At 42.4% G+C, this 26,888-nt stretch overlaps 1 protein-coding gene across 2 annotated transcripts in view; it reads left to right on the top strand.

The window, feature by feature from the left end:
* The window catches only part of LOC126482332 (uncharacterized), a 652,552-nt gene that overhangs the window by 473,028 nt on the left and 152,636 nt on the right, over positions 1-26,888 (top strand). Inside the window, exons 10-11 of one of the 2 annotated variants that reach the window (XM_050106393.1) lie at positions 16,119-16,283; positions 23,735-25,344. In XM_050106393.1, the coding sequence (XP_049962350.1) occupies positions 16,119-16,283; positions 23,735-24,048 (479 nt within the window). In that variant the 3' untranslated portion in view covers positions 24,049-25,344. Of the gene's footprint in view, positions 1-16,118; positions 16,284-23,734; positions 25,345-26,888 lie in introns of those variants that run through there. The other variant, XM_050106392.1, reaches the window with a different exon arrangement.

Below are 26,888 nucleotides of genomic sequence, written 5' to 3'. Positions count from 1 at the left end.
AATTCGAGTGTAGGAAAAGGGAGAGAAGGAAACGTAGTAGGTGAATATGGATTGGGGGACAGAAATGAAAGAGGAAGCCGCCTGGTCGAATTTTGCACAGAGCACAACATAATCATAACTAACACTTGGTTTAAGAATCATGAAAGAAGGTTGTATACATGGAAGAACCCTGGAGATACTAAAAGGTATCAGATAGATTATATAATGGTAAGACAGAGATTTAGGAACCAGGTTTTAAATTGTAAGACATTTCCAGGGGCAGATGTGGACTCTGACCACAATCTATTGGTTATGACCTGTAGATTAAAACTGAAGAAACTGCAAAAAGGTGGGAATTTAAGGAGATGGGACCTGGATAAACTGAAAGAACCAGAGGTTGTAGAGAGTTTCAGGGAGAGCATAAGGGAACAATTGACAGGAATGGGGGAAAGAAATACAGTAGAAGAAGAATGGGTAGCTCTGAGGGATTAAGTAGTGAAGGCAGCAGAGGATCAAGTAGGTAAAAAGACGAGGGTTAGTAGAAATCCTTGGGTAACAGAAGAAATATTGAATTTAATTGATGAAAGCAGAAAATATAAAAATGCAGTAAATGAAGCAGGCAAAAAGGAATACAAACGTCTCAAAAATGAGATCGAAAGGAAGTGCAAAATGGCTAAGCAGGGATGGCTAGAGGACAAATGTAAGGATGTAGAGGCTTATCTCACTAGGGGTAAGATAGATACCGCCTATAGGAAAATTAAAGAGACCTTTGGAGATAAGAGAACGACTTGTATGAATCTCAAGAGCTCAGATGGAAACCCAGTTCTAAGCAAAGAAGGGAAATGTCTATTTGTGCTCTCTTTTCTAAGAAAGTATATCATAAACGTATTCTTTACGGAGTCTGTAGATAGAAAATAGTGATATTAGTACATCTATTAAATTTTATAATAACCAGTGCTGCAGTGCAGCTAGAAAGTAGATATTAAATAAAATGAGCAAATATGTACAAAGGAAGGCATGAAACATCATTCATTAGCCATATGGCATTTCATAAGGTAGTAAAAAAATCTCTCAACTAGAAAGACAGTAGTCATAATCAGGTGTATAGACATAAAAATATTTCTCATCATTTCATTAGGCATTTCAGTAAATATCATAAATTAAGAGCTCCACAGTGTTATCATATGTTTTCAAGTTTGAGCGTGTCGTATTTGCGATGCTTTCTACAAAGGAATGTCAATAGTGAGGATAATGGCCACTTTTATTTCTCCACCTGTGCCTCTGAAAGGCACACACTAATGGCTTTTTTCCAGGCGACTGTCGCGCAGCTGGGTACCCACGACTCATTACGTGAAGGTGGTCACTTAACTTTCTTACTGAAATATTTATGACACCAGTTTGCATTACAGTGACAGTCTCATATAAAAAATTTCACAGGTCGAGAATTTGCGTTGCAAATGTGTAGAAACAAAATCCTATGGATATAACAGTGTTCAAAAAGTTTTCGTCGGCATTGTGATACATTCGCGCATTTACACACATTTCGTAACTCTTAAAGTACGATTCTTGGTTTCCAACATCTTTTTCCACAAATCTGAGTCCCTAACCACTACTCATTATTCATATACGTATTCGTCAACACTTCTTCAATAATTCATCAAAATAAATACGTAGCATAATCAAATTCGTCATTTACGGTAGCATCATCTTATTGATCATAAACATACCTCAACAGCATAATACACATCGTCGCCGTAAAAATAACATCATAACACCTCAGTCAAATCTCAAAAGCGTCGTAGCTTTCTGCAATAATGTCAAAACCTAAAAAAAATTCTCTGCTCATTTCAATAGTGTCATCTACCTCAAACGTACTTTACAATCATGCTCCCTTACCAAATACATCATTCAAAGCTCTCATAGTATCACAATGGTTCCGAAAAAATATGAACAGTTCACAAAGTACAGACAAAATACAATTTCATAAGTGTGAAGTTACCCAACTGTGTAATTGCGTTAACATGTGTCACTGATGTAGTAAAAAAATGTTTATCTCTCAGTTAAATGATCAGATAGCTGTGTAATTTATGTGTTAGAGAAATATGGTACCGATGTGTAAAGTTGTATAAGCAAATACCATATTAGCTAGGGCTCCTTGTGCTTGCCAAACACATGGTACACAAAGTAAGCGTGTACCCCCCTGAGGATTAATGTAATTATACCCTCAGGTATTACAGATTACAGCAATGGAATGAAATGTATCACGGAAAACCTTTGTATCATTGTACTTCAAATATCTTTAAAAATAAATGATTTAAGTGCAAAATTAATCACTCAAATATGTGTCCTGTAGCGCTAAATGTGCGTCTTGCTGTAAGATAATCTCTGTGGAAGTATCGTAGTTATTGTCCTCCGAAAGCTAAGTTCTGCAGAATCCAATGTACTTACCTCATGATAAACAAAAGTGAAATGCTTTGCGTATAGATATCTTAGTTATTACACTTACTGCCATGATGAAGAAAGTACTGTGCTGTAACGTATTGTTGTGCTGCTGAAAAGGCAGTCTCATAGTAGCTATACCACAAAAGTTACTACTAAAACATGTTTTACTTTCCAGAATAATACAGAAAAACTGTGCAGATATAAAACAGAAACACTGCAAAAGCAACATTGTAAATTGTCACTCATTAGTAGCGTCGTGATAAAATCGTGTAGCTGTCACATAAACTAACCACTGTGTCATCTGGTATCTCACAGAAAGTATTTTAAATCCAGAATGTATCTTCAAGTAAACCAAAATGTTGCATTAAAATCTCATTAGCAGTACCAGTATATGTTCTAAGTATGTAAGCCTTATAGTCGTTACGTAATGTGCAACTAACAAGCAAGGATGTACACACACAATAACACTGTGACGTCTGTTCACTATAACAATGCATTCGTAATTTCTGTTTAAATAAGTTCTCTTGGTTCTTGATTGGATATTTAACTTCAAACATTGTTGCATGGTAACAGTTTCTAAGTCTGACAATGCATACTAGAAATGTGGAGTGAAAAGTTTTATGGCAAAGACTAAGTTAAAAAGCAGATTATCTTTCAATAAACGGTTTTACATGTGAAATGTGGTGTAAACCTTTACGCTTCCTAGTACGCAGAGTTTCAACTTCAACACAATTATCATGTGGTATACGTCGGATTCTGTAAGGTCCATTGTAAACTAGAAAGAATTTGTGACTCAAGTGTTTCTTCTTATGTGACAATGAATGAGCTTTAATGAGAACTTTCTGACCAATATATAATTTCTTTGCATTTGCTTTACCGTGTAGTTTTCTCCTTTTGTCTGCTGCAGATTTTATATTTTTAAGAGCCAAATCAATTATGTCTTTGTGTCGAAGTTTACGGGTATTTGGGAAAGGTACAAGCTCTCTGATTCTGTTCCGTGGTTCTACATTCTTCAGTACAAGAGTAGGTGGTAAAGCAGTGGAATCATGAGGCATTTCATTCAGCACATTTTGAAATAAGTGTAAATATCTGTCCCAATGCTGATGCTTTCTCTGACAATAAAGTCTGCAAAGCTTATTGATTTCTTTCATAATCCGTTCAGGCGGGTTTCAATGCGGTGAGTACAATGAGATAAAAACAGGTTTGATTTTATGATTCCGAAGCATGCGTGACCAAACAGCAGATCTAAATTGCGGTCCGTTACCTGAAATGACTTTAGCAACGTGGCCAACTTCACGTAAGAAATTTTTAACAAAGGCGTTGGATACAGACCGTCCAGTGGCTTTACATAACTGTGCGAAAGAAACAAATTTTGAAGTAAGTTCAACAGCGACTAGAACTTACGAAAATCCATTAGATGTTCTGACAAGCGGTCCCAAGAGATCAACAGCAGCAAATTCTTTTAATTTAGAAGGAATAATAGGAAACAACGGTGCACGATGTGAGATAGTAGATGGTTTCGCCTTTTGACAAAGTTTACAAATAGACAAGACTCTTCGAATTCTCTTTTCCATATTGTTAAAATAATAAGTGGTTCGAAGAATATGATAACATTTTCGTGGACCAAAATGTGCGTAGCTGAAATGAATGCACCAAAAGAGCTTATTAACAAAATCGTCAGGAATGCAAAGTACCCATAGCTTGTCATCAATAGTGCAGCGTTTGAAGAGTATGTTGTTTCTAACCAGGTAATAATGCCGAATCTGAGTGTGTGTCTTTTCATGCCATTTACTTTTGATGTCTTTCCAAATCGGATCTTTATCTTGTTCATGAGCAATGTCCTTTAAAGATGTGGTGATGAAGTTTTCAAAGGCGACTTTCTGAATGTAAAGAATACTGAAATTTTTCTCGAGGTTGCCTTCTGTGTTACTTTTCTCAAGCCCAGCCGGTGCGCGTGGCAGTGCGTCCGCAACAATGTTCTCCTTGCCGGGAATGTAGACTACTGCGAAGTGGAACTCTTGCAGAAACAATGCCCAACGTTTTAACCTGTCATGATTTAATTTTGAAGGCATAAGAAATTGTAATGCACGATGATCACTGTATACTTTTACGTGCTTACCAGAAAGAAAGAAACGGAATTCGTTAAATGCCCAAACGATAGCTAAAGTTTCTAATTCAGTAACGGAATAATTTTTTTCTGATTTTGTTAGCACTCTGCTAGCAAAAGCAATTGTTTTCTGAACAGTAGTGTCATTTTCTGTAGCTTCTTGAAATAAATGGGCACCAAGACCGACTTTAGAAGAATCCGTGCTAAGGCAGAAATCTTGTGACAGATCTGGATGAGCTAGTATTGGCGCGTTAAGTAGCGATTCTTTCAAAGAATTGAATTCCAACTGTGCTTGTTCGTCCCAGTTCCAAATAGTATTTTTTCCAGTGAGAGAACAAAGTTTTGGTGTAACAAGAATTTGCATATTCAGAAAACGACGGTAAAAATTTATGAGACCTAGAAAACTGCGGACTTGTTTTTTTTTTTTTTTTGTGGATGGAACTGGAATGGCTCTGATTGCTTCTAGCTTTTCAGGATCCGGCTGAATGCCTTCAGAAGAGATAATATGTCCAAAAAACTTCACCTTTGACCTACCGAATTCAGACTTTTCCAAGTTAATTGTAATTCCAGATTCTGCGAAAATATGTAACACGCTGTTGAGGATGCGATTGTGTTATTCCCATGAGGCTTCTGTTATCAGAATATCGTCCACCTATAAGGTGATGTGACGTTTTAAAAACTCAGGTAATATGGAGTTTAGCCCGCAAATGAATGCTGCCGAAGAAATGTTCAAACCAAAAGGAAGTTTCCGAAACTGATAACAAACGACGAAACAAAGGAAAGCTACGTATTTTCTACATTCTGGATGAAGTTCGATCTGATAAAAGCTGGATCTGAGATCAATGGAAGACAACACTTTTACACCATTAAAATTTTGAAGAAGTTCTTCCAACGTTTGCGGTTTGTCTGTTTCAGGAATGATGATCGTACTGATTTGTCTCGAATCTAAGACAAGACTGATCGATCCATTTTTCTTCTCAACAACATGTAATGGATTGTTGTATGAGCTTACTGCAGGCTCAATAATGCCCTCGTCAAGCATAGATTGTATTTCCGTTCTAACACGATCCCTATAATGTGCCGGAATTACGTATGGTCTAACACAAAATTTAGTACGCTCACGAACACGAAATTGGTATTGAAATCCCTGATTGTTCCTGTTTTGTGAGTAAAAACTGTGGAATATGCTTGTAAAATCTCAAAAAGGTCTTGCCTATCAATGTCATTACAATTCTCAATTGTTTGAATTTTATTCTGAATTAACTCATTAGTATCAAATGCGCTGTCGATATCATCCCTGTCAGTACTTGCAGAGTGATTGTTAGTGTCAAGTTCCGTCGAAAATTCCGAACTGTTGTCTAACAGGAGATAAAGCCGATTAATTTCCTCGTCATGGTTTGAGAGCTAATCTTCAAATTTCAAAGCTATTGACCTACCTTCTTTCTCTAAACTTATTTCAGCATCGTGAAAGTTTAAGATTACTTTGTGTTCATTAAAAAAATCTACTCCCAATATAATTTCCGTCGACAATAATGGAACAATAAGAAAGTTCATAGAGAAGCTGTGGCTTTGACAAAAGAATTCTAAGTTGGTTTGTTGGCATACATCTATACTTTTTCCAAAGATTGCACCTTGTAATTTAATCTTACGTAACGGAAGTGTGGGACAATCGTTCGATTTGTTGCATTTGCTAAAAGCTGTTTCACTAATTACTGAAATGGGACTGCCAGAGTCAAGTACTGCCGTAAATTTTACGTCATTTACAGTAATGTGAATCACAGGACATGCAATGTTGTTGTGTTTTACGTCGTGCTCCTGGAGTAAGATGTCCCTAATGTCTTCCATTTTTACGTAATTACTAGCTACGGCAGCTGCGTCGTCAGTTTCATAAGTACTTTTTGTGGCTGCCAGCGGTATGAGTCATTGCCTATTGTGTCTTTGTTGGCGCGTGTCGTTATTGGGATTTGGAGACTTAACTTCTACAAATTCACCTTGTCGAGCGGGCCCTGCTCTGTTTGAATCCCGCCAGTTCTGATGCAGTTCAGGTCTGTCGTTACGATCATATCGTCTGTCGTCATGTCGGTCACATGGTGGAGAATTTCTCCCTGAATCGTAACTGCGCGCTGGACCGTTGCGTCTAAAGTTATCTGTCTCCCTTGATAATAATTATTTTGGTTCCCAAATTGTCTGTTTCTCTGATTGTATCTGTGATAGTTACTACCGCGGAGAGGTGATCTTCCCCTGTAATTATTACTACTCTGCCAACGGTTGTCATACGGGTGGTGTCTGTTTTGGTCACGATTTGTGTTGTGAGAATAGCCTTGTCGTGTCCAGTTATTATTTCTTTCATCGCGGAATTGCGACAACCTGTAATTGTTGTGTTCCTGTTTTCGCGTTCCGCGATTGTCAGTGTCAATTTCTAATTCTTGTAAGAGTCCCTGAAAAGCTTCAATGTCGTCTTTGCAACGTCCTGCCAAAATAATATGTCGTAAATGTTCAGGTAATTTGATTAAGCAAATGCGGATGAGTTCTGAGGGGCTGTATGGGTTTGACAGGTACTGATTCTTGTGCAACATGTCTTCAAAATATTTCACAAGACTGGAAAATTCAGATTGTTCGAAATGTTTCATCATTATGATGCTATGTTTTACTCGGTCTTGTGTAGCTTGAGACCAATATGCTGAGAGGAAGGCATGGTAAAATTCTCCTTCACTGTGACAATCGTGAATGACCGATCCCATTCTTACAGCTGGTTCATTCTCTAAATAGCCAAATATAAAATCTAATCTGTGCTCTAATGACCAGTTGGGAGGAAAACAATGAGAGAATTGATGGAGCCACGCTTGTGGATGAATGTCGTTGCCAGAATTCTTAAATGTTTTAAATTTACGTGTAGTAATGAACAGCTTATAGTCAAAATCATCAAGTCGGTGACTCGCATATCGGTCATTGTTACGTCGTTTCGGCGGTTCCATTACAAAATTCGGTGCACCTTGCCAATTTTTTTCATAATTTCCGAAATGCCCTGTGTTATTATTTTGTGGTTGTTCCGTATTTCTATGTCCCTCTTCCCGTACTGGAGTGCGAGTGTCCTCTGAAATATGTAATTCCTGTATTACTTGTGCCAACTGATCTTGTACTTCCCGGATTTCTCTTTTGTACTGTGTATTGATTTGATTTTGATTTTGTTTGAATTTTCTAATTTGTTCATACTCTTCAGAGTCCGTGAAGGCTACAGGTCTTGTGTCATTCAGATCATCATCTACCTTTGTAGATAAGTTAGTGAACTGATCTGAAAGTTCGGCTACTTTATCCGATAGTGAAATTATTTCCTCTGTGTGTTTTTCTGAACCAGGTTTCAGAGTGTCCATTTGTGTTGAAATCGTATCTACTGTGTCCTTTAAGTTTTCCTGAGCTTTTGCAAGTTGCGTAACCGAATCGGTAGATGCAACTGAGTCAATTTTAGCTTGCAGGGTGTCGTGATTTTCATGAACAATAGTTTGCAGTTCTTTTATGGCTGCTTCGTGATTCTGTAATGCATTTTCATGACGCGAAAAAATAAGTTGGAAATGCTCACAAATTTGTGTTTTTACGTCATTACAGACTTTTTGACATTTCGATTCAATGTTGTTAACTCAGTAGTTAAATCTTCACGTGTTTGGTCAAGTGTGGTGTCTAACTTCCGAAGATTTTGTTCCATTGTGTCTAACTTTTGAAGCTTTTGCTGTGTTTGTCCCATTTGTTGTATTAATTGTAATAACAATGCACTGGTGTCTGAAACATCTTCCTCAGTGCTTTTCGGCAGTGAATTTGCACCGGAAACATTCACATTTTGACAAGCATAAAATGTGTCTTGACTTATTTGAGAAAACGGTGAGGACCCAAAACCTGAATCTACAGTGTTTGCGAGATTGTGTCCTGTCATTTCGGATTCCTGAGGCGAGCTATTGCCGACCGATCGATCGATAATGCTTCCCTGTTCACTAATTGTTTCACTGTCTACGCCATTATTTGCTGCCCGCTCCATTTCCCTATGCACAATTACCAAATCACTAGTTTGAACATTAGTTAATTCATTACACGGTGGCGCTAACACACTGCTTTCGTCTTCACTGTCATTTCTCAGTTTACTTTGGAGCCTAGTATTACGTTTTTCACACGCCATTATTGTCACAATATTTCACACGACAACACAGAAAAGCACAATTTGAAGAGCAAAATAAGAAAACACATTAACATAGCACTGAAAATAATATCTAGTTAATTGCAAGCGCAGCTGCGAAATACTTTGTGCAAATCTACATGCATGCCACAACAACAATGAAAGACTGCAACTACAAAGGAGATTCTCTCTACAATTACGCGCTAGCAATAAACAATAGCTACACTAATTACACAAACTACAAGAAAAAAATCAGAAGATTCCAGTGAGGTATCCTTGGCTAAGGGTCGACATGTGAAACGTCCCCTTAGAAAAATTATACTTATACATGACTGTGTTTAAACTGACACATAATATTTTTAGCGCAACGCAATCTGACTTTCAAAAATCCCTACAAAAGAATGGCCCTGACTAACATGAGCCTATACCTTTCACAAATCACTTACCTCACAAAAATCTTCGTTACTCGAACTACTGCAATACAGCGAGCGCCACTACTGCCAGCTAAATAAAAGATTCAAACTACGGAAGGCACTAACTACTGATAGGCATAGTTAGCAAGTGAAAGATTTTAATAGAGAACAAGCAATGTATTTACCTTAATAGTCATCAAAAGTCATAATATATATAGCAGTTCATGACATCCAGTTTTACAAATTTCAAAACTCTGCCATTTCTCTCCCCACATCCACCACTGCTGGCGGCTCACCTCCAACTGCGCAACGCTACACGCTGTTCACATCCAGCTGCCCAACACTACAATGGCAGACAACAATGCAAACTAGCCACAGACTGCACACAGCACAGCCAGTGATTTTCATACAGAGCGCTATGTAACGTTGCCAATAAGAAAACATAAACAGCCTACTTACAAGTGAAGAGGAGTCAAAATAAGCGAACACATGTCTCGGCTTATTCGTAGATACACCACCGTTTCTCAGAAAACGACTCTCAAATTTTCGACGTAATTTAGATGTTTTTAGCGCCCAATGAGCTCAGGCTAACTTGTGGCACAATGGCTAGGGACACACCTTCTCACATTGTGCGTCCTATGCTGGAAACCCGAATTATTGTTTATTTTTTTCGTTTATCTACCCACGTGCATAGAACGTTACTACATGAATGTTTATTATCAACTTAGGAGATAAAAAGCCGTTATATTAATTGTAAAATAACAATTATTGTTTATTTTTTCCATTTATCTACCCACGTGCATAGAACTTTACTACACGAATGTTACTTATCAACTTAGGAGATAAAAAGCCGTTATATCAATTGTAAAATAACAACTGGGTTTCGCCATAAATGTCAAACATTACTTATATAATATACGTTTCATGGTTTACAGTCTTTTTAAACTCTAATATTCTTATATTTCGTTCTTATATCACCTCTTAATTCATATTTTTTAGTCTCATGTTTACTTTTCAGGAAGATTTGATACATTCCCTTGTATGATGAATCAATATACACTGTAGGAATTTCACAGAAAATAATTTCAAATTATTTTTCCATTCAGTTATTGCTTTTTTTCATTCGCATACATACAATTACTAGACGAATAAGGATAACGTTATTTCAACATACAATGGAAAACATTCTTGTAGTAATTTTCTACGGTCATGTATAGATAAATGAAAAAAAGTAAAAATAATAAACGGCTTTCGAACACGGGGCGCAAAAAAAGGGAAGCCGTGACGCTAGACACTCTGCCACAGCTTGGTTTGAGCTGTTCACTCCCTAAAAGGCACATAAACTCCCTTGAAAACTCTGACTGTCGTTTTCTCAGAAATGGTCGAGTATCTACGGATAAGCCGAGAGTCGTTCTCACTTATTTTGACTCCTCTTTCACTGAGCGAAGTTGCCAGAAAATCGAATTATGGCACTTGCCGTGTTCTCCTCGTCTGAGTAGCACTTACATCCCACGTGCTCAATTATCTGATGGATGTATACCAGTCTCTGTCTTCCTCTACAGTTTTTGCCCTCTACATCCCCCTCTAGTACCATGGAAGTCATTCCCTGATGTCTTAACAGAAGTCCTATCATCCTGTCCCTTCTTGTTGTCAGTGTTTTTCGAACATTTCTTTCCTCGGCGATTCTGTGGAAGATTTCCTTGTTCTTTGTCTTATTAGCCCACCTAATTTTCAACATCTTTGTAGCATCGCATCTCAGGCGCTTCGATTCTCTTCTTTCCGGTTTTTCCAAAGACCATGTTTCACTACTATACAATGCTGTGCTCCGAACATGCTTTATGCTTTCCTAGAAATTTCTTCCTCAATTTCAGACCTTTGTTTGACACTACCCGACATATTTTGGCCTGTAATGCCCTCTATGTCTGTATAAGTCTGCTTCTTATATCATCAATGCTCCAATCGTCATGTGGTTTTTGCTTCCAAGGACGCAGATTTCCTTAACTATGGCTACTTCGTGACCATCAATGTTGATGTTACGTTGATCGTTATTCTGATATCCGCAACTCCTCGTTATTTTCGCCTTTCTTCTGTTGGACCTCAACCCATATTCTGTACTTATTAAACTGTACATTCCATTCAAAATGTCCTGTAGGTCTTCACTTCCACTGAAGATAACAATTTCATCAGCAAATCTTGTCACTGATATCCTTTCAGTCCGAACTTTAATCCCACACTTGGACCTTTCTTTCATTTCCGTCGTTGCTTTCTCGATGTGCAGATTGGACAGTAGGAACGAAAGACTGTATCCCTGTCTTCACCCTTTTTAGTTCTTGGACTTCCAATCTTGAAATCCCCTCTTGATTCTTGTGGATGCTGAATATTACTCGTCTTTCACTATAGCTTATTCCTATTTTTCTCAGAATTTCGAACATCGTCAACCACTTTGCATCGTCGAACGGTTGTTAAGGTCAGCAAATCCTATGAAGGTATCTTGAATTTTCTTAAGTCTTTGTTCCATTATCAATCGCAACGTCAGAACTGCCTTTATCTCACTTTTACCTTCCTTACCGCGAAATCTAAAAGATCCTCAATTTTCTTTTCCTTTCTTCTATATATTATTGTTATCGGCAACTTGGATGCGTGAGCTGTTAAGCTGATTGCTCGATAGTTCTCGCACTTATCTGCTCTTCTTATCTTTGGAATAGTGTGGATATATTTTTACGGATGTCTGATGGTACATTGCCAGTTTCATATGTTTTAGACACCAACTTCAACAGCCTTTTGGTTGCCGTTTCCCCCAATTAGTTTAGAAATGATATCTGTGCCTTCTCTTATGGTCGTTTTCACTTACCTGTATTCTGGATCAGTCCTTCTGACGACTATAAGTTTTACGATTTCTCCGCATTTTTCCTTCGTTAATTGTGCCTTAATTTCCTTGCACTTCCTATTAGATCTTTCCTAAGTCACTTAATCCCTTCAGTATTCCTATTCCCATTTTTTATTTACTTCCTTCTTTCGTCGATGAATTGAAAAATTTCTTCTGTTACCCAACGTTTCTTAGAAGTTATCCTCCTTGTACCTATGTTTGTCGGTCCAACTTATATGACCTCCCTTTTTAGAGATGTTGTTGTTGTTGTCTTCAGTCCTGAGACTGGTTTGATGCAGCTCTCCATACTACTCTATCATGTGCAAGCTTCTTCATCTCACAGTACCTACTGCAACCTATATCCTTCTGAATCTGCTTGGTGTATTCATCTCTTGGTCTCCCTCTACGATTTTTACCCTCCACGCTGCCCTCCAATGCTAAATTTGTGATCCCTTGATGCCTCAGAACATGTCCTACCAACCGGTCCCTTCTTCTAGTCAAGTTGTGCCATAAACTTCTCTTTTCCCCAATCCTCTTCAACACCTCCTCATTAGTTATGTGATCTATTCATTCAGTATCACAGTATCTACAGGCCGAGAGAATTTCAAAGTCATCTCATCATTCTTCATTACTTCACTATTACAACGGATTCTACTTCTTTTCATGCTGATTCTTCCGGACGATTCTCTCAGCCGTCCGCCTGCTTTTCAGCATTACTACCTTGTGATCTGAGTCTGTATCTTCTTCTGCCTACGCCCTACAAACCAATATCTGATTTCGAAAGAAAACTTTCCATGACTCCAGGCCTCTTCAAAGTACAGCTTTTACCCTTGTGGTTCTTGAACAATGTATTCGCTATTACTAGGTGAAATTTATTGCTGTAATCCGGTAGTTTTTCTCTTCTTTCATTCAGGCGAAGTCACCTGTAGACCAGGGGTGGCGCCTCTGAACAGAGTCACATGAGTGCTAGGAGTAGTGTCTTTGACTCGTAAGCGAAACGCCTTCGATCACAGTTTCGATCGAAGCCACTACTTAAATTCCGAATAAAAACATCAGCAGTGGCGGACGAAGACTTCCGTTATAAGGAGTCACCCTTGTTCTGCCAACAGACTCCTCAAAGAGGTCGGAGAAGATGAAGAGGTAGAAAATGCATATAAGGATATTAAACGGGTAATTTAGTGTGTAAAAGGAGATAATATTTAATAGTCATGGGTGATTGGGACGCTACAGTATAGAACGGGAGAAAGAGTTACGGGAGAATATGGTCTACTTGGCAGGAATGAAAGAGGAGAAAGTTTCACAGCAACCTCTTGCCCTTGGGGTGGAAAACTGTCCCAAAAAGGCGGCGGAATCAATTGCATGAAGATGAAGAGGACAAGGGAAACCACTGTATTAGACACGTTATATGTACCCACAGGACACGTGGCCTGTAACTCGATAAGTGGCAAAAGATACCGAATTAGTTCCCCATTAGGATCTCGTGAACTACCAAAAGGGCTACCATGAGAAAAATAATCAGCAATACAGTACGAGTCGGAGCATGTAATGCCAGAAGTTTGAATGTGGTAGAGAAGATAGAAAATCTGAAAAGTAAAATGCAAAGGCTTTATCTACGTGAAGTGAAATGAATGGAAAGAAGATAAGAGTTTCCGACCAGAGAAATATAAGGTAATACCACAGCGGCAGAAAAATGTGTAACAGGAGTCTTATTAGTTATAAGCAGGAAGGTAGGACAGGAAGTGAGTTACTGTGAACAGTTCAGTAATGGGTTGTTACTATTAGATTCGACAGTGAATCAACACTAACAACAACAGTTACACACGCTGACCTCACAAGGAGAAGATAAAGAGGTAGAGAAAGTGTATGAGGATATTGAACGGGTACTTCAGTAGCTAAAGGGAGATGATATTTAATATTAATTGGTGACTGTAGTAGGAAACAACGGAAGAATGAGTTATGAGAGAATATGGCCTACCAGTTAACATATGTTACTAAGTGTGACAATTGCTATATTTTGAACACCGTAACCTCTTAAACTGAATAAGGGCTCGAAACTGTAATTTTGGAAATTATAGTAAATAGTGCAGCCCATGGTGAAAATGTTGTCGTTTAATAAATTCGAAGAAACGAGGAACCCAAGACAAATACAATTTGTCCATAACCGACTATTCATCAAGGACTGCGGTTGATTAGATAATACATTAAAACATCCTGGTTCAGACAGTTCTACAGGAACCACATTTCTAACACAAAAATAAGCTGATGAACAGAAATTTAAAGTGAAATGGTATGAGACAAGCGGAAGAAAAATCCTCTGAGAGTATGTAACCAACATGCCGGCCAATTTGGAAGCCTCCATCTTTTAAGCAAATTGTAATTTTGAAATAGAAAGGAAGCCATGAGGCATATCAAACAGATAGGGAATATGCAAGGAACCGTTTTGCACAGAATGAACGAGTAGAAGTTTCTGAACGATATTCATTTAACAACTAGAGATTTTAGCCATTGGTAGGTCTTGTATCTCGTCAGAACTGCTACGTTGATTCCACCGAGGAAAATATCGACGTCATCGAGGCAAACTCACGACTGGCAGTACCCCCGGCGAGTTACGAGGACACGCAACCTATAGCCCAAACTGCCTTGATAAGCAGCGGTCGGGAGCTCCATAATCGCATCGTTTGTCGAGACGCACTATTGGACCCTAGCTCCCTGCTATTTATGCACTCTTCGGATTACTGTATGGAGGGCACTGCAACTTTCGGTGACCCACAGGCCCGATCCACATACTTAAGCTCGCGGACCACCTCGTCACTTGACCTAAGAGCAGAGCTCTTAGCTCATGAAGCCTAAACTATAATGTCCGCAACGTCAACGTTTATTGGGTAGCGCGCCAATATGAATGTCATCCCTTTCCCGACAAGCTACGCCAATACTTTATGTCTCAAAACAACACGTTCTTGAGAGCACGAGTATATTCATTTTATTTTCGACCCATCTTCAGGTGTTTACATCTATTTATGTGTTGTGAACATCGTTTATTTACTTACAACTTTTACAGTAGCCGTGTTAAACACTTCTGTTGCAAAGCTCTGCAGCTCCTCGCTCTCTCTGAAGAATTTCTTCCTCTGGCCGGACCCTTACTCGAAGGCCTGTTCGTTGCTGTTCTGATTACGACTTTGCGGCGACTTACGGACTTTTTGGCATTACTCTGTCACGGTCAAGTTTGCTCTCTCACGCCAACCCAGCTCGTTCATGTTTTTATACGAGTCGTAAATTGATCTGCGGCTTACATGCGATTTCAGTCTTTCTCGGCGTATTCCACTGATGAATTCTTCTCGGGTTATCAGCCGAGCGGTGGCGTCGTCTTGTCGCAACGCTTCAATGAGTTTTGTTCCCATCACCTTCGCCAGCAAATGTTCTCGTTTAATAAATTCGAAAAAACAAGGAACCCAAGACAAATACAATTCGTCCATAACCGACTATTTATCAAGGACTGCGATAGATTAGATAATACATTTAAAGAATCCTGGTTCAGACAGTTCTACAGGATGTACCTTAGGTTTCGAACCACATTTCTAAAACAAAAATAAGCTGATGAACAGAAATTTAAAGTCAAGTGGTATGAGACAAGAGAAAGGGAAAACCTCTGAGAGTATGTAAGCAACATGGCGGCCAATTTGGAAGCCTCCATATTTTATGCAAATTGTAATTTTGAAATAGAAAGGGGGCCATGAGGGACATCGAACAAATAGGGAATATGCAAGAAACCATTTTGTACAGAATGAATGAGTAGAAGTTTCTGAACGATATTCGTTTAACAACTAGAAATTTTAGCCATTGTTATGTCTTGTATCACGTCAGAATTGCTACGTCGATTCCACCGAGGATAATATCGACGCCATAGAGGCGAACGCATCTCCGCCAGAAGATGATGGGTACGAAACTCATTGAAACGTTGCGACAAGACGACGCCACCGCTCGGCTGAGAACCCGAGAAGAATTCATCAGTGTTCTGCGGCTGTTTCACTGTGTATTAATGAATGCTGTGAAACTTGCTAGTAGAAACTGAATCAAGAATGTAGAAGACAAAATGGTAGTTCTCGGCATTAACCATAAAATAAAAGGTGATTGTCGTGGTATGTGTTGCAGGTGGCCCCGCGAGCGAAGACTCCAACACGTGGACGCCGTCGCTGATCCTGGTGGCGGCGTCCGTCATGTCTCACGTCGGGCTGCGCATGCTGCCCTGGATCCTCATCGGGGAGGTGTACCCTGCAGAGGTGCGGGGCACCGCCAGCGGGGCTTCCGGCTCCATGGGTAAGTACCAGCTTCGGAACCTGCCGATGCGCCTTGGTAATGCTGTGTACACTACTGGCCATTAAAATTGCTACACTTCGAAGATGACGTGCTACAGACGCGAAATTTAAACGACAGGAAAAGATGCTGTGATATGCAAATGAACTGCTTTTCAGAGCATTCACACAAGGTTGGCACCGGTGGCGACACCTACAACGTGCTGACACGAGGAAAGTTTCCAACCGATTTCTCACACACAAACAGCAGTTGACCAACGTTGCCTCGTGAAAAGTTGTTGTGATGCCTCGTGTAAGGAGGAGAAATGCGTACCATCACGTTTCCGACTTTGAAGGTCGGATTGTAGCCTATAGCGATTGCGGTTTGTCGTATCGCGACACTGCTGCCCGCGTTGGTCGAGATCCAATGACTGTCAGCAGAATATGGAATCAGTGGGTTCAGGAGGGTAATACGGAACGCCGTGCTGGATCCCAACGGCCTCGTATCACTAGCAGTCGAGATGACAGGCATCTTATCCGCATGGCTTTAACGCATCGTGCAGCCACGTCTCGATCCCTGAGTCAACAGATGGGGACGTTTGCAAGACGACAACCATCTTCACGAACAGTTCGACGACGTTTCCAGCAGTATGGACTATCAGCTCGAAGACCATGGCTGCGGTTACCCTTGACGCTGCATCACAGACAGGAGCGACTGCGATGGTGTAATCGACGACGAACCTGGGTGCACGAATGGTAAAACTTAATTTTTTCGGATGACTCCAGCTTCTGTTTACAACAACATGATGGTCGCATCCGTGTTTGGCGACATCGCGGTGAACGCACATTGGAACCGTGTATTCGTCATCGCCATACTGGCGTTTCACCCGGCGTGATGGTATGGGGTGCCATTGGTTACACGTCTCGGTCACCTCTTGTTCGCATTGACGGCACTTTGAACAGTGGACGTTACATTTCAGATATGCTACGACCCGTGGCTCTGCCCTTCATTCGATCCCTGTGAAACCCTACATTTCAGCAGAATAATGGATAACCGCATGTTGCAGGTCGTGTACGGGCGTTTCTGAATACACAAAATGTTCGACTGCTGCCCTGGCCAGCACATTCCCCAGATCTCTCACCAATTGAAAACGTCTGGTCAATGGTGGCCGAGCAACTGGCTCGTCACAATACGCCAGTCACTATTCTTGATGAACTGTGGTATCGTGTTGAAGCTGCATGGGCAGCTGTACCTGTACACGCCATCCAAGCCCTGTTTGACTCAATGCGCAGGCGTATCAGTGCCGTTATTAGGGCCAGAGGTGGTTGTTCTGGGTACTGATTTCTCAGGATCTATGCACCCAAATTGCGTGAAAATGTAATCACATGTCAGTTCTAGTATAATATATTTGTCCAATGAATACCCGTTTATCATCTTCATTTTTTCTTGGTGTAGCAATTTTAATGGCCAGTATTGTATATACAGGATGTTTGTTTTAATTTAAAACAACTGAATATCTCAAAAATGACGCATTTTTCGAAAAAAACGTTCTAGATGAAAATTTAATATTATCAAATTGGACATCACGTAATTACCAATCCCGCTTGGGTCAACTTCCTATTAAGAAACGATGGATTTGATTCTACATTTCATTTACGATGTAAATATAAACTTTTGTGTTCTAACAGTTGGTATTTATGTTTGAAATTTACTATAATGTTGGAAATTTGATTTTACAGTGCAATATTTAACCGTTTTGCTGCCCAGTTAGAAACTGCGTTTAGCGTGATCCAGGAACAACGACGTGGATGCAGTAGTTTTCTGTCCCCGCCGGGATGCTTGGTATCCGTGAGTCCTCTTCCTCTCACCATTGTGATGCTTTGTTTCGATGAATATCCATGGCAGCTGCGGCTGTCACCATCATTTCATTGGCATTCTACGTTATTACAACGGTTGTGGTTTACATTTTGCTGACAGTCGCGTAGCGGTCAGCGCAACAGTGACGGCGGTTGGATGGAAACACACAGGGAAACGCGGCACGCTGATGGCAGGTTTCGAGGGCGGCCACCGAAATATGGGATTCTTATAGTTTGGGGCTCACCACAATCAACCCCATTATATACCTTACCATATACGTAGCTTATTTGCTAGAAATTTCAACGCTTATCCATATTACTTGTACTGTACAATCATATTTGCAACACTCAAGTAATGTTTGAACTCCAGTAACAACCGCTAAACAGAAAGGTTAACATTTACATCATAAATGAAATGTAGAATAAAATGCGTTGGTTCTTAATTGCAAAAACAGGCATACCTGATGTCTGTCTATTACAGCATCATCTACCACGAATGGTTTGAGTAAACCGTGCGTAGTTTTTGATGTAGAATCCGAAAGTGCAGTAAAAATGGGGGTTCCCATTTGAAAATACAGAGACAGCCCTGCCCACACAGGAGGGGTTATTAGGAGGTGGCCAGATGTAGTACAGCAGATGTACACTCTCACTCCGTCTTCAGGCCACGAGGGACCTACCGGGACCATTAGACCGCCGTGTCATCCTCAAGGAGGATGCGGATAGGAGGGGCGTGGGGTCAGCACACCGCTCTCCCGGCCGCTATGATGGTATTCTTGACCGAAGCCGCTACTGTTCGGTCGAGTAGCTCCTGAATTGGCATCACGAGGCTGAGTGCATCCCGAAAAATTGCAACAGCGCATGGCAGCCTGGATGGTCACCCATCCAAGTGCCGGCCACGCCTGGCAGCGCTTAACTTCGGTGATCTCACGGGAACCGGTGTATCCACTGCGGCAAAGCCGTTGCCGTACAGCAGATGTCCCCTTTACTAAAATCAAGTTTTCACCTAGAACATTTTTCCATACAATGCGTTAAGTTAAAAAGAACACCCAGCTTACAGGGTGTCCCAGAAACGTTGCGACAAACTTCGAAGGGTTGTAGAGGGTGTCCCGAGAAACTCGTGTCCTAAAACGTCATCCAATGACGCTGTTATAGACGCCCCATTCCGCAACAAACTAGACTTTTTACGTCGACAGACCATAGTGGGAGCGTCCCGCAGTGTTGTTTGTCATTCAGTGATCGCGAGTGCTTGCCACGGTCGTCAGTGGAGAAGACGGAGCTAGCTACTGCGTAGACTGGCCTTGTCTCATATGAATGCGATTTTCTGTTGCACTGATGGACGACGGTTTCGAACACGGGTTTCCATCGGAAGTTTATTTTTCTCCTGTACACTAAAGAACATTGGTGATTTTAGAGGATTGCAGGAGAAAAATAAATTGCAGTATGAAAACCGTGTCCGAAACCGCCATCTTCCTAGGCAACAGAGCACTGCATTCATCATAGAAACAAAGCCTTTCACTGAATAACAAACAACAGTGCGAGACATTCCGCCTACAGTTCGTTAGCGTACCAAACCATGTTTGCTGCCTAGCGGCAGATGCCGGCGCCTATGGTTTGCCTGTGATGTTGCACCACCAGTCCAGTAAGGTGGCGCAGTAGTTAACACTACACAAGATAGGCGTGATGCCCGTCCGCTAATCCTGTTCTGCATCATTCCACATGACAGCCGCTATGGTTCCTTGCAGGAGGTTACGGCCGATTTCTTCCCCTACCATTGCTGATATCCATATTTATCCACATCACTTCACTTCAAGTTACAATACCTTATGGTACGGGAAATACTTGCTGCACCGCCATTATTCTCCCACCCCTCCCCCCTTTTCCTGTTCCATAGACGGATGGCGCCGAGAAAAACAGCTATCGCGTGATGTCCTATGATTTTTCCTTCCGGGAATATTCTAAGAGGCGTGTGTGGAAAGACGTGGTTTGTTCCCTGGCTGTTATTGGAACGAACGTTCACGGAACTGTAATAGTAAAGCTCTCCGTAATGCACAACGTATCTTTTGTAAATTGATGGTTAGTTCCTATGGGACCAAACTGCTGAGGTCATCGGTCCTTCTCTTTCGTAGCGTCTGCAACGGGAGTTGGATGAGCCCTACCATGACGTTCGTTCAGTAACTAAAAGAACTTGTGAAGAAACATGCTGCTCTTCTCTGGGTCTTCTCTTTCTCTCCCAGTAATCCTATCTGGTAAGGACCCTAGAGTTATGAGCTATAGCCAAGTGTTGGTTGGACGCTACCTCTTTCGCTGGCGAATTATATTTCCTAAGCTTCTTCCAAAAGGTCTCAGTCTGCTTGTCCTACTACTGCAGTGTAATAATCGTCATGTCCAGTGGGAACATATGCAATGCCGCGAGTCCTCGGTTGTACATCCATGTTTAGAAAAAAACAAAGCACCTTAAACGACTAGAGATAAGACGTTCATAATGACAGGGCATGTACATTAGTATGTTCCGCAGAAATGATTAGCATTTCAGTCACCTCGATTCAGCATGTGTCCTGTTGCCTAGTAGGCACAGGATCGGCCATGGGCCCTCATAACTTGTTCCATGTATGAAGGCATCGACGCGTATAGGGCGTGAAGGGCATCGTATGATATAGCCATCCATACTGCATTCACCTGGTTCCAAAGTTCATCTGTGGTGGTTGGCATTGGGTCACAGTGCTGGACCTGTCGTTTTGCCATACCCCACACATTTTCGATTGATGACAAGTCTGTTGATCTGGCGGCTCAGGGCAAAAGACTGACATCTTGTGACACCAGGAAAGTATTTGTTCCTGCAGCAACATGTGGTCGTGCATTGTCTTACTGCAAAATTGCGTCTGGGCCGGCCGGAGTGGCCGTGCGGTTCTAGGCGCTACAGTCTGGTACCGCGAGACCGCTACGGCCGCAGGTTCGAGTCCTGCCTCGGGCATGGATGTGTGTGATGTCCTTAGGTTAGTTAGGTTTAAGTAGTTCTAAGTTCTAGGGGACTGATGACCTGAGCAGTTAAGTCCCATAGTGCTCAGAGCCATTTGAACCCATTTGAATTGCGTCTGGTGTGTTGTGCAGAAAGGGCATGGCTACAGGACGCAGGATGTTACACTGGTCACAGTGCTCTCGGCATACATCTACTGTGATTTGTGGTTGTTCTCTGCAGCACTCCACAAACCCTTGAGTTAGCGCTGTATGTCTTGTGTGAATGCAGTCACTGTGATGCCACTCCCCCTGTCCGAAACGAACCAAAATGCGGCCATCATTTTCAAACAAACAAAACCCTATCTGATGCCATTCCTGCCACCAGTGACGTCGTCCCATACACCATTGCCGTCTAGCATGTTACTGCACATTCATCAAAGGTAGGCGGAGAATTGGACGACGCGCACGCATCCCATGCCATGATGGCGACGGACTGTCACTCCTGATAGTTTACGATGTGTTATACTGTTCCACTGTTGCGCCAGAGCCGAGGAGGACGCAGATCTGTCTTGCAATGGTATTTGGATAAGTGTTGATCGGTTCAGGGGCTGATCTGGAGGGAGCGACCTGACCCATCTCATCGTGTTCTACAGCCTTCCGTGAACCATTATGCAAACACCCGTTGAACGGCGGAAACTCTTTGTCGCACACGAGCAGCAGTTTCCCAGACGGATGCATCAGTTTCCTCACGCCAATAATGTGCCTTCTTTCAAAGTCAATGATTTGACGGTACGGTTCGCGCGTACGTCTGGGAGGCATCCCGCAGGGCTGCTCAAGTCACAACGATCCATTACCTTCGGTTTATAGCGACAGCGAGAACCTCAAAGCGTATTTTACCCGTAGGTGGTGCTGCGCCGCGATATCTATGTTGGCCTTGAACCCACGGGCCGACGTGGTTCAAATGTTAACCATTTCTGCAGAACATTCTAATGTACATGTCCTGCGAATATGAACGTACTATCTCTAGTCGTTCAAGGTTTTCTGTTTTTTTTCTGAACATGAGTGTACTTCTAAACTCGTGCACTTGTTCTCCGTTCTCCCGTTGCACAGTCCTCTCGTCTTCGGAAATACACTACTGGCCATTAAAATTGCTACACCAAGAAGAAATGCAGATGATAAACGAGTATTAATTGGACAAATATATTATACTAGAACTGACATGTGATCACATTTTCACGCAATTTGGGTGCATAGATTATGAGAAATCAGTACCCTGAACAACCACCTCTGGCCCTAATAACGACCTTGGTACGCCTGGGCATTGAGTCAAATAGAGCTTGGATGGCGTGTACAGATACAGCTGCCTATGCAGCTTCAACACGATACTACAGTTCGTCAAGAGTAGTGACTGGCGTATTGTGACGAGCCAGTTGCTCGGCCACCATTGACCAGACGTTTTGAATTGGTGAGAGATCTGGAGAATGTGCTGGGCAGGTCAGCAGTCGAACATTTTCTGTATCCAGGAAGGCCCGTACAGGACCTGCAACATGCGGTCGTGCATTATCCTGCCGTAATGTAGGGTTTCGCAGGGATCGAATGAAGGGTAGAGCCACGGGTCGTAACACATCCGAAATGTAACGTCCACTGTTCAAAGTGCCGTCAGTGCGAAGAAGAGGTAACCGAGACGTGTAACCAATGGCACCCCATACCATCACGCCGGGTGATACGCTAGTATGGCGATGACGTATACACGCGTTCACCGCGATGTCGCCAAAATAGGATGCGACCATGACGAAGCTGTAAACAGAACCTGGATTCATCCGAAAAAATGACATTTTACCATTCGTGCACCCAGGTTCGTCGTTGAGTACACCATCGCAGGCGCTCCTGTCTGTGATACAGCGTCAAGGTTAACCGCAGCCATGGTCTCCGAGCTAATAGTCCATGTTGCTGGAAACGTCGTCGGACTGTTCTTGCACATGGTTGTTGTCTTGCAAACGGCCCCATCTGTTGACTCAGAGATCGAGACGTGGCTGCACGATCCGTTAAAGCCATGCGGATAAGATACCTGTCATCTCGACTGCTAGTGATACGAGGCCGTTGGGATCCAGCACGGCGTTCCGTATTACCCTCCTGAACCCACCGATTCCATGTTCTGCTAACATTCATTGGATCTCGACCAACGCGAGCAGCAATGTCGAGTACGATAAACCGCAATCGCGATAGGCTACAATCCGACCTTTATCAAAGTCGGAAACGTGATGGTACGCATTTCTCCTCGTTACACAAGGCATCGCAGGCAACGCCGGTCAACTGCTGTTTGTGTATGAGAAATCGGTTGGAAGCTTTCCTCATGTCAGCACGTTGTAGGTGTGGCCACCGGCGCCAACCTCGTGTGAATGCTCTGCAAAGCTATTCATTTGCATGTCACAGCATCTTCTTCCTGTTTGTTAAATTTCGCGTCTGTAGCACGTCATCTTCGTGGTGTAGCAATTTTAATGGCCAGTACTGTAGACCCAAGTGACGAGTTTTTGTTTATATGGGGAACGGTGAAGACTGGTGAGTGGCTCTGAGGTCGTAGGAGCTGCTGGCAAGCTGAGAGGGGGTGTACAGAGATCATTTGTGATCTCTAGTGTCCAACGCTTTCGATGCGCGTGTCCGCAGGCTACATTCTGGGCTTCGCGGCGAACAAGTCGTTCCTGTCGCTGGTGCACACGGTGTCGCTGGCGGGCACGCTGATGCTGTACGGCTGCGTCAGCCTGCTGGGCTGCGTGCTGCTGTTCTTCGTGCTGCCCGAGACGGAGGGCCACTCGCTGCACGAGATCGAGGCGCACTTCGCGCGCTCCGACGGCCGCTGCTGCCAGCCCGGCGGCGGGCTCACGAGGCGCGGCCGCCACCGCAAGCAGCGCGCCGGCCAGGCCGACCCGCGCTGGGCCGCCGCCAACCCCGCGCTCGAGCTCGACGAGACGCACATCTAGCGGCGCTGCAGACAGCCGGCCGAGCTGCGGGGCGCCGCCGGCGCGCGGGAGACAGCTCTGGCACTTCCCTCCCCACTACATTCCAGACGGAGACGAGTTCTACCTTGTGACTTGAAACTGTTGCGGGGGCACCCCTCGACGGTAGCGTACAGACGCGAACTGCTGTTGAGATCCCAGTTGTGACTTGGGCATTGGTAGTGAGAACTGCTTGCTCCAAGGAACAAGTGATTTTGAATCTCAGCCTCTACTATTCAAAGTCGTGCGCTTGTATTCATCTGATTTCAAGAACGTTTTAAAACGTAACAAGGTGTTCTCTCATGTCCACTGTCAGATCTTTATTCATTAGTCGCGAATAATTATCACAAAATTTAGCAGTGACTTGTGTTGTAGTTTCTTTTCTAATGACATCACTAGTGCTGGTTGGTACAAGACGCAGGTGGTATCATTTGCACTGCCTGTTATAACTACATCTTGTTTACGCTCCTGTTGGAAACACAGAAATAAGATAATTGAAAGAAAAACAGCCCTCGGTCACTATATTTAAACGAATTAACCGGTTTCAACACTGACGCTGACGCTATACATACGGGCTTAGTCCTTGGCCCGAGGTTTGGAGTCTAAGCTGTGGATAGCTGTTCCTCCAAGACCCTTACGGGTTGGAACAGTGTTGCCTCTCGTTGTGGATGGTCCTTGTGTGTTATTGGTGATAAATCCTGGTTGGCAGCATGCAAGCATGCTGGCGATGACGTTGGCTGCTGATGTTGTCCTAGTTCTTCTTCCCCTCGCGCGCGATGTTGTTCAGTGCAGACTCCAGCTCGGGTGAGAGCTTCCTCTCTCAGACTTCTTTCTTCAGCCGCGCGACCGCATCCTCCAAGATGAAGCCCAAGTCGCGCGGCGTGAAGACTGGGTTCGAGTTGATGGTGTGGAGGTCCTTCTTCGTGACGAATTCGAGCATAATTGCCCGATATCCGCCACGAAGCTCGAACGGTCGGTGTGGAAGTGGTGGCTTCCGTTTCCCTTCCGCTTGCGCGAAAAGGTAGGGTATTCTTTGGACGTCGTACCGCCCATCTCGCACCATGGTTGCGATCTTCTTGAGTATCGCTGGCAGGTTCATGACATCCGTGAACGGTATGACTTCAGAGTACATACCTCCTCCCTCTTGATCTCGTTTGTCCCGCTGCGTCTTCTTCTCCACATCCGGCGGTGGCGGCGGCGGCGGTACAGGCTGCGGTTTCAACACTGCTAGGAGTGTCCTCTTCAGAATTTAAATCAAAGAATAGTCTATATTCTATAATATGGTCGCAGAATTATGACTAAAAACGTATGGTAGAGTATAAGTGCGGAATTATCGTACTTATATGTCATTTATAAAATAATAAATATGCCAAAAGGGCATTAGTCACAAAGATATTTAAGATAAAGAAAACTGTGACGGCTGCTCGTTACTTGCGTGGTGCAGGTTGCAACCTGCACCGCGCAAGTAACGAGCAGCCCTTAGTGGCTCACCATCGAAGTTATCTTTATCTTAAATATCTTTGTGACTAATGCTCTTTTGGCATATTTATTATTTTATAAATGACATATAAGTACGATAATTCCGCACTTATACTCTACCATACGTTTTTAGTCATAATTCTGCGACCATGTTATAGAATATAGACCATTCTTTGATTTAAATTTTGAGGAAGACACTCCTAGCAGTGTTCAAACCCGGTTAATTCGTTTAAATATAGTGACCGAGGGATGTTTTTCTTTCAATTGTAACTATTCACGGTCTCTGAACGTGCAGCCATGTACAAAATTTTACAGGAATAAGAGCACAGTGAAGCCTTCTCCTACACTGATGTGGGACGTCAAACTGTCTCCAGACCGACAATTTTTGCAAATACATAACGTGCTCTGAAATTCGTGGCCAAGCTTTTTACTGTGCGACGTGGCGCTTAAAAATATATCTGTTTAATACGCACCACAGTGGAGTGGAGGAAGTGGACACCAACAAATTGCTACAGAATAAGGTCCTTGAAGCCGGGAAACAATCTTAAAGTGGCCTATAAAAGCCACGCAAGCTACAGAGCATGTTCACCACGAGATTTTCAGCATCCTATCGTTATCTTATGCCACCAGCTTAGTAGGCTATTTCGCTCACATTGTCAATTTCAACTTTCCTCTGAGGGTAACAAAACAAAAAAAGACTTTCGTAAATGTTGTGGAAAAAATAATTACGTTTATATTTCGATCTGAACGTAACCATTACAAGCAAAAGGAACAAAACGATTTAATTGTTACTTTTGTGCTGTTGAAACTTACAACATTTTGATCTAAAATTTACGCAAATGTCAGTTTTACATTTTTGTAAGTGCAAAAACAATCAGTTTTTAATATATAAGCAGGATTTTAGTCAAAATCTCTCACGATGCACGTGTGCTGTAGCTTAGGTGGCTTTTATAGGGCAATTTTAGGCTATTTTCCGGTCTGGCTGATTACAAGTGTTCCATTTCAGTTTGTTCATCCAACTTCACCTACACCACTGTGCTACTCTGTAAAGAGTTATCACTTACATCCCGTACATTTACATGTATGTTTGCGTCAAAGGCTAACTACGAAACGTTTACTGCGGATCAGTATCCGTTTTCCACACATTATTAAAACCTACACTATTAAAACCACTGGGAAACAAGGGTCACCAAGCTCTCTTCACCCACGAGGCAGAGCTAAAATCGTCGCTACTACTACAGCATTAATACATGCCTTTTAGCGAACTGGATATTTTCAATAAGATCCGGCCAGTGGACAGGCAAATGTAAACCACCCAGTTCATATATTGACGCCTAGCAACTTGC

Source organism: Schistocerca serialis, chromosome 5 (genome assembly GCF_023864345.2).
Source record: "Schistocerca serialis cubense isolate TAMUIC-IGC-003099 chromosome 5, iqSchSeri2.2, whole genome shotgun sequence".
Taxonomy (NCBI): domain Eukaryota; kingdom Metazoa; phylum Arthropoda; class Insecta; order Orthoptera; family Acrididae; genus Schistocerca; species Schistocerca serialis.
Note: the sequence above shows the minus strand (reverse complement) of the source record. Positions and strands in the feature narration are given on the sequence as shown.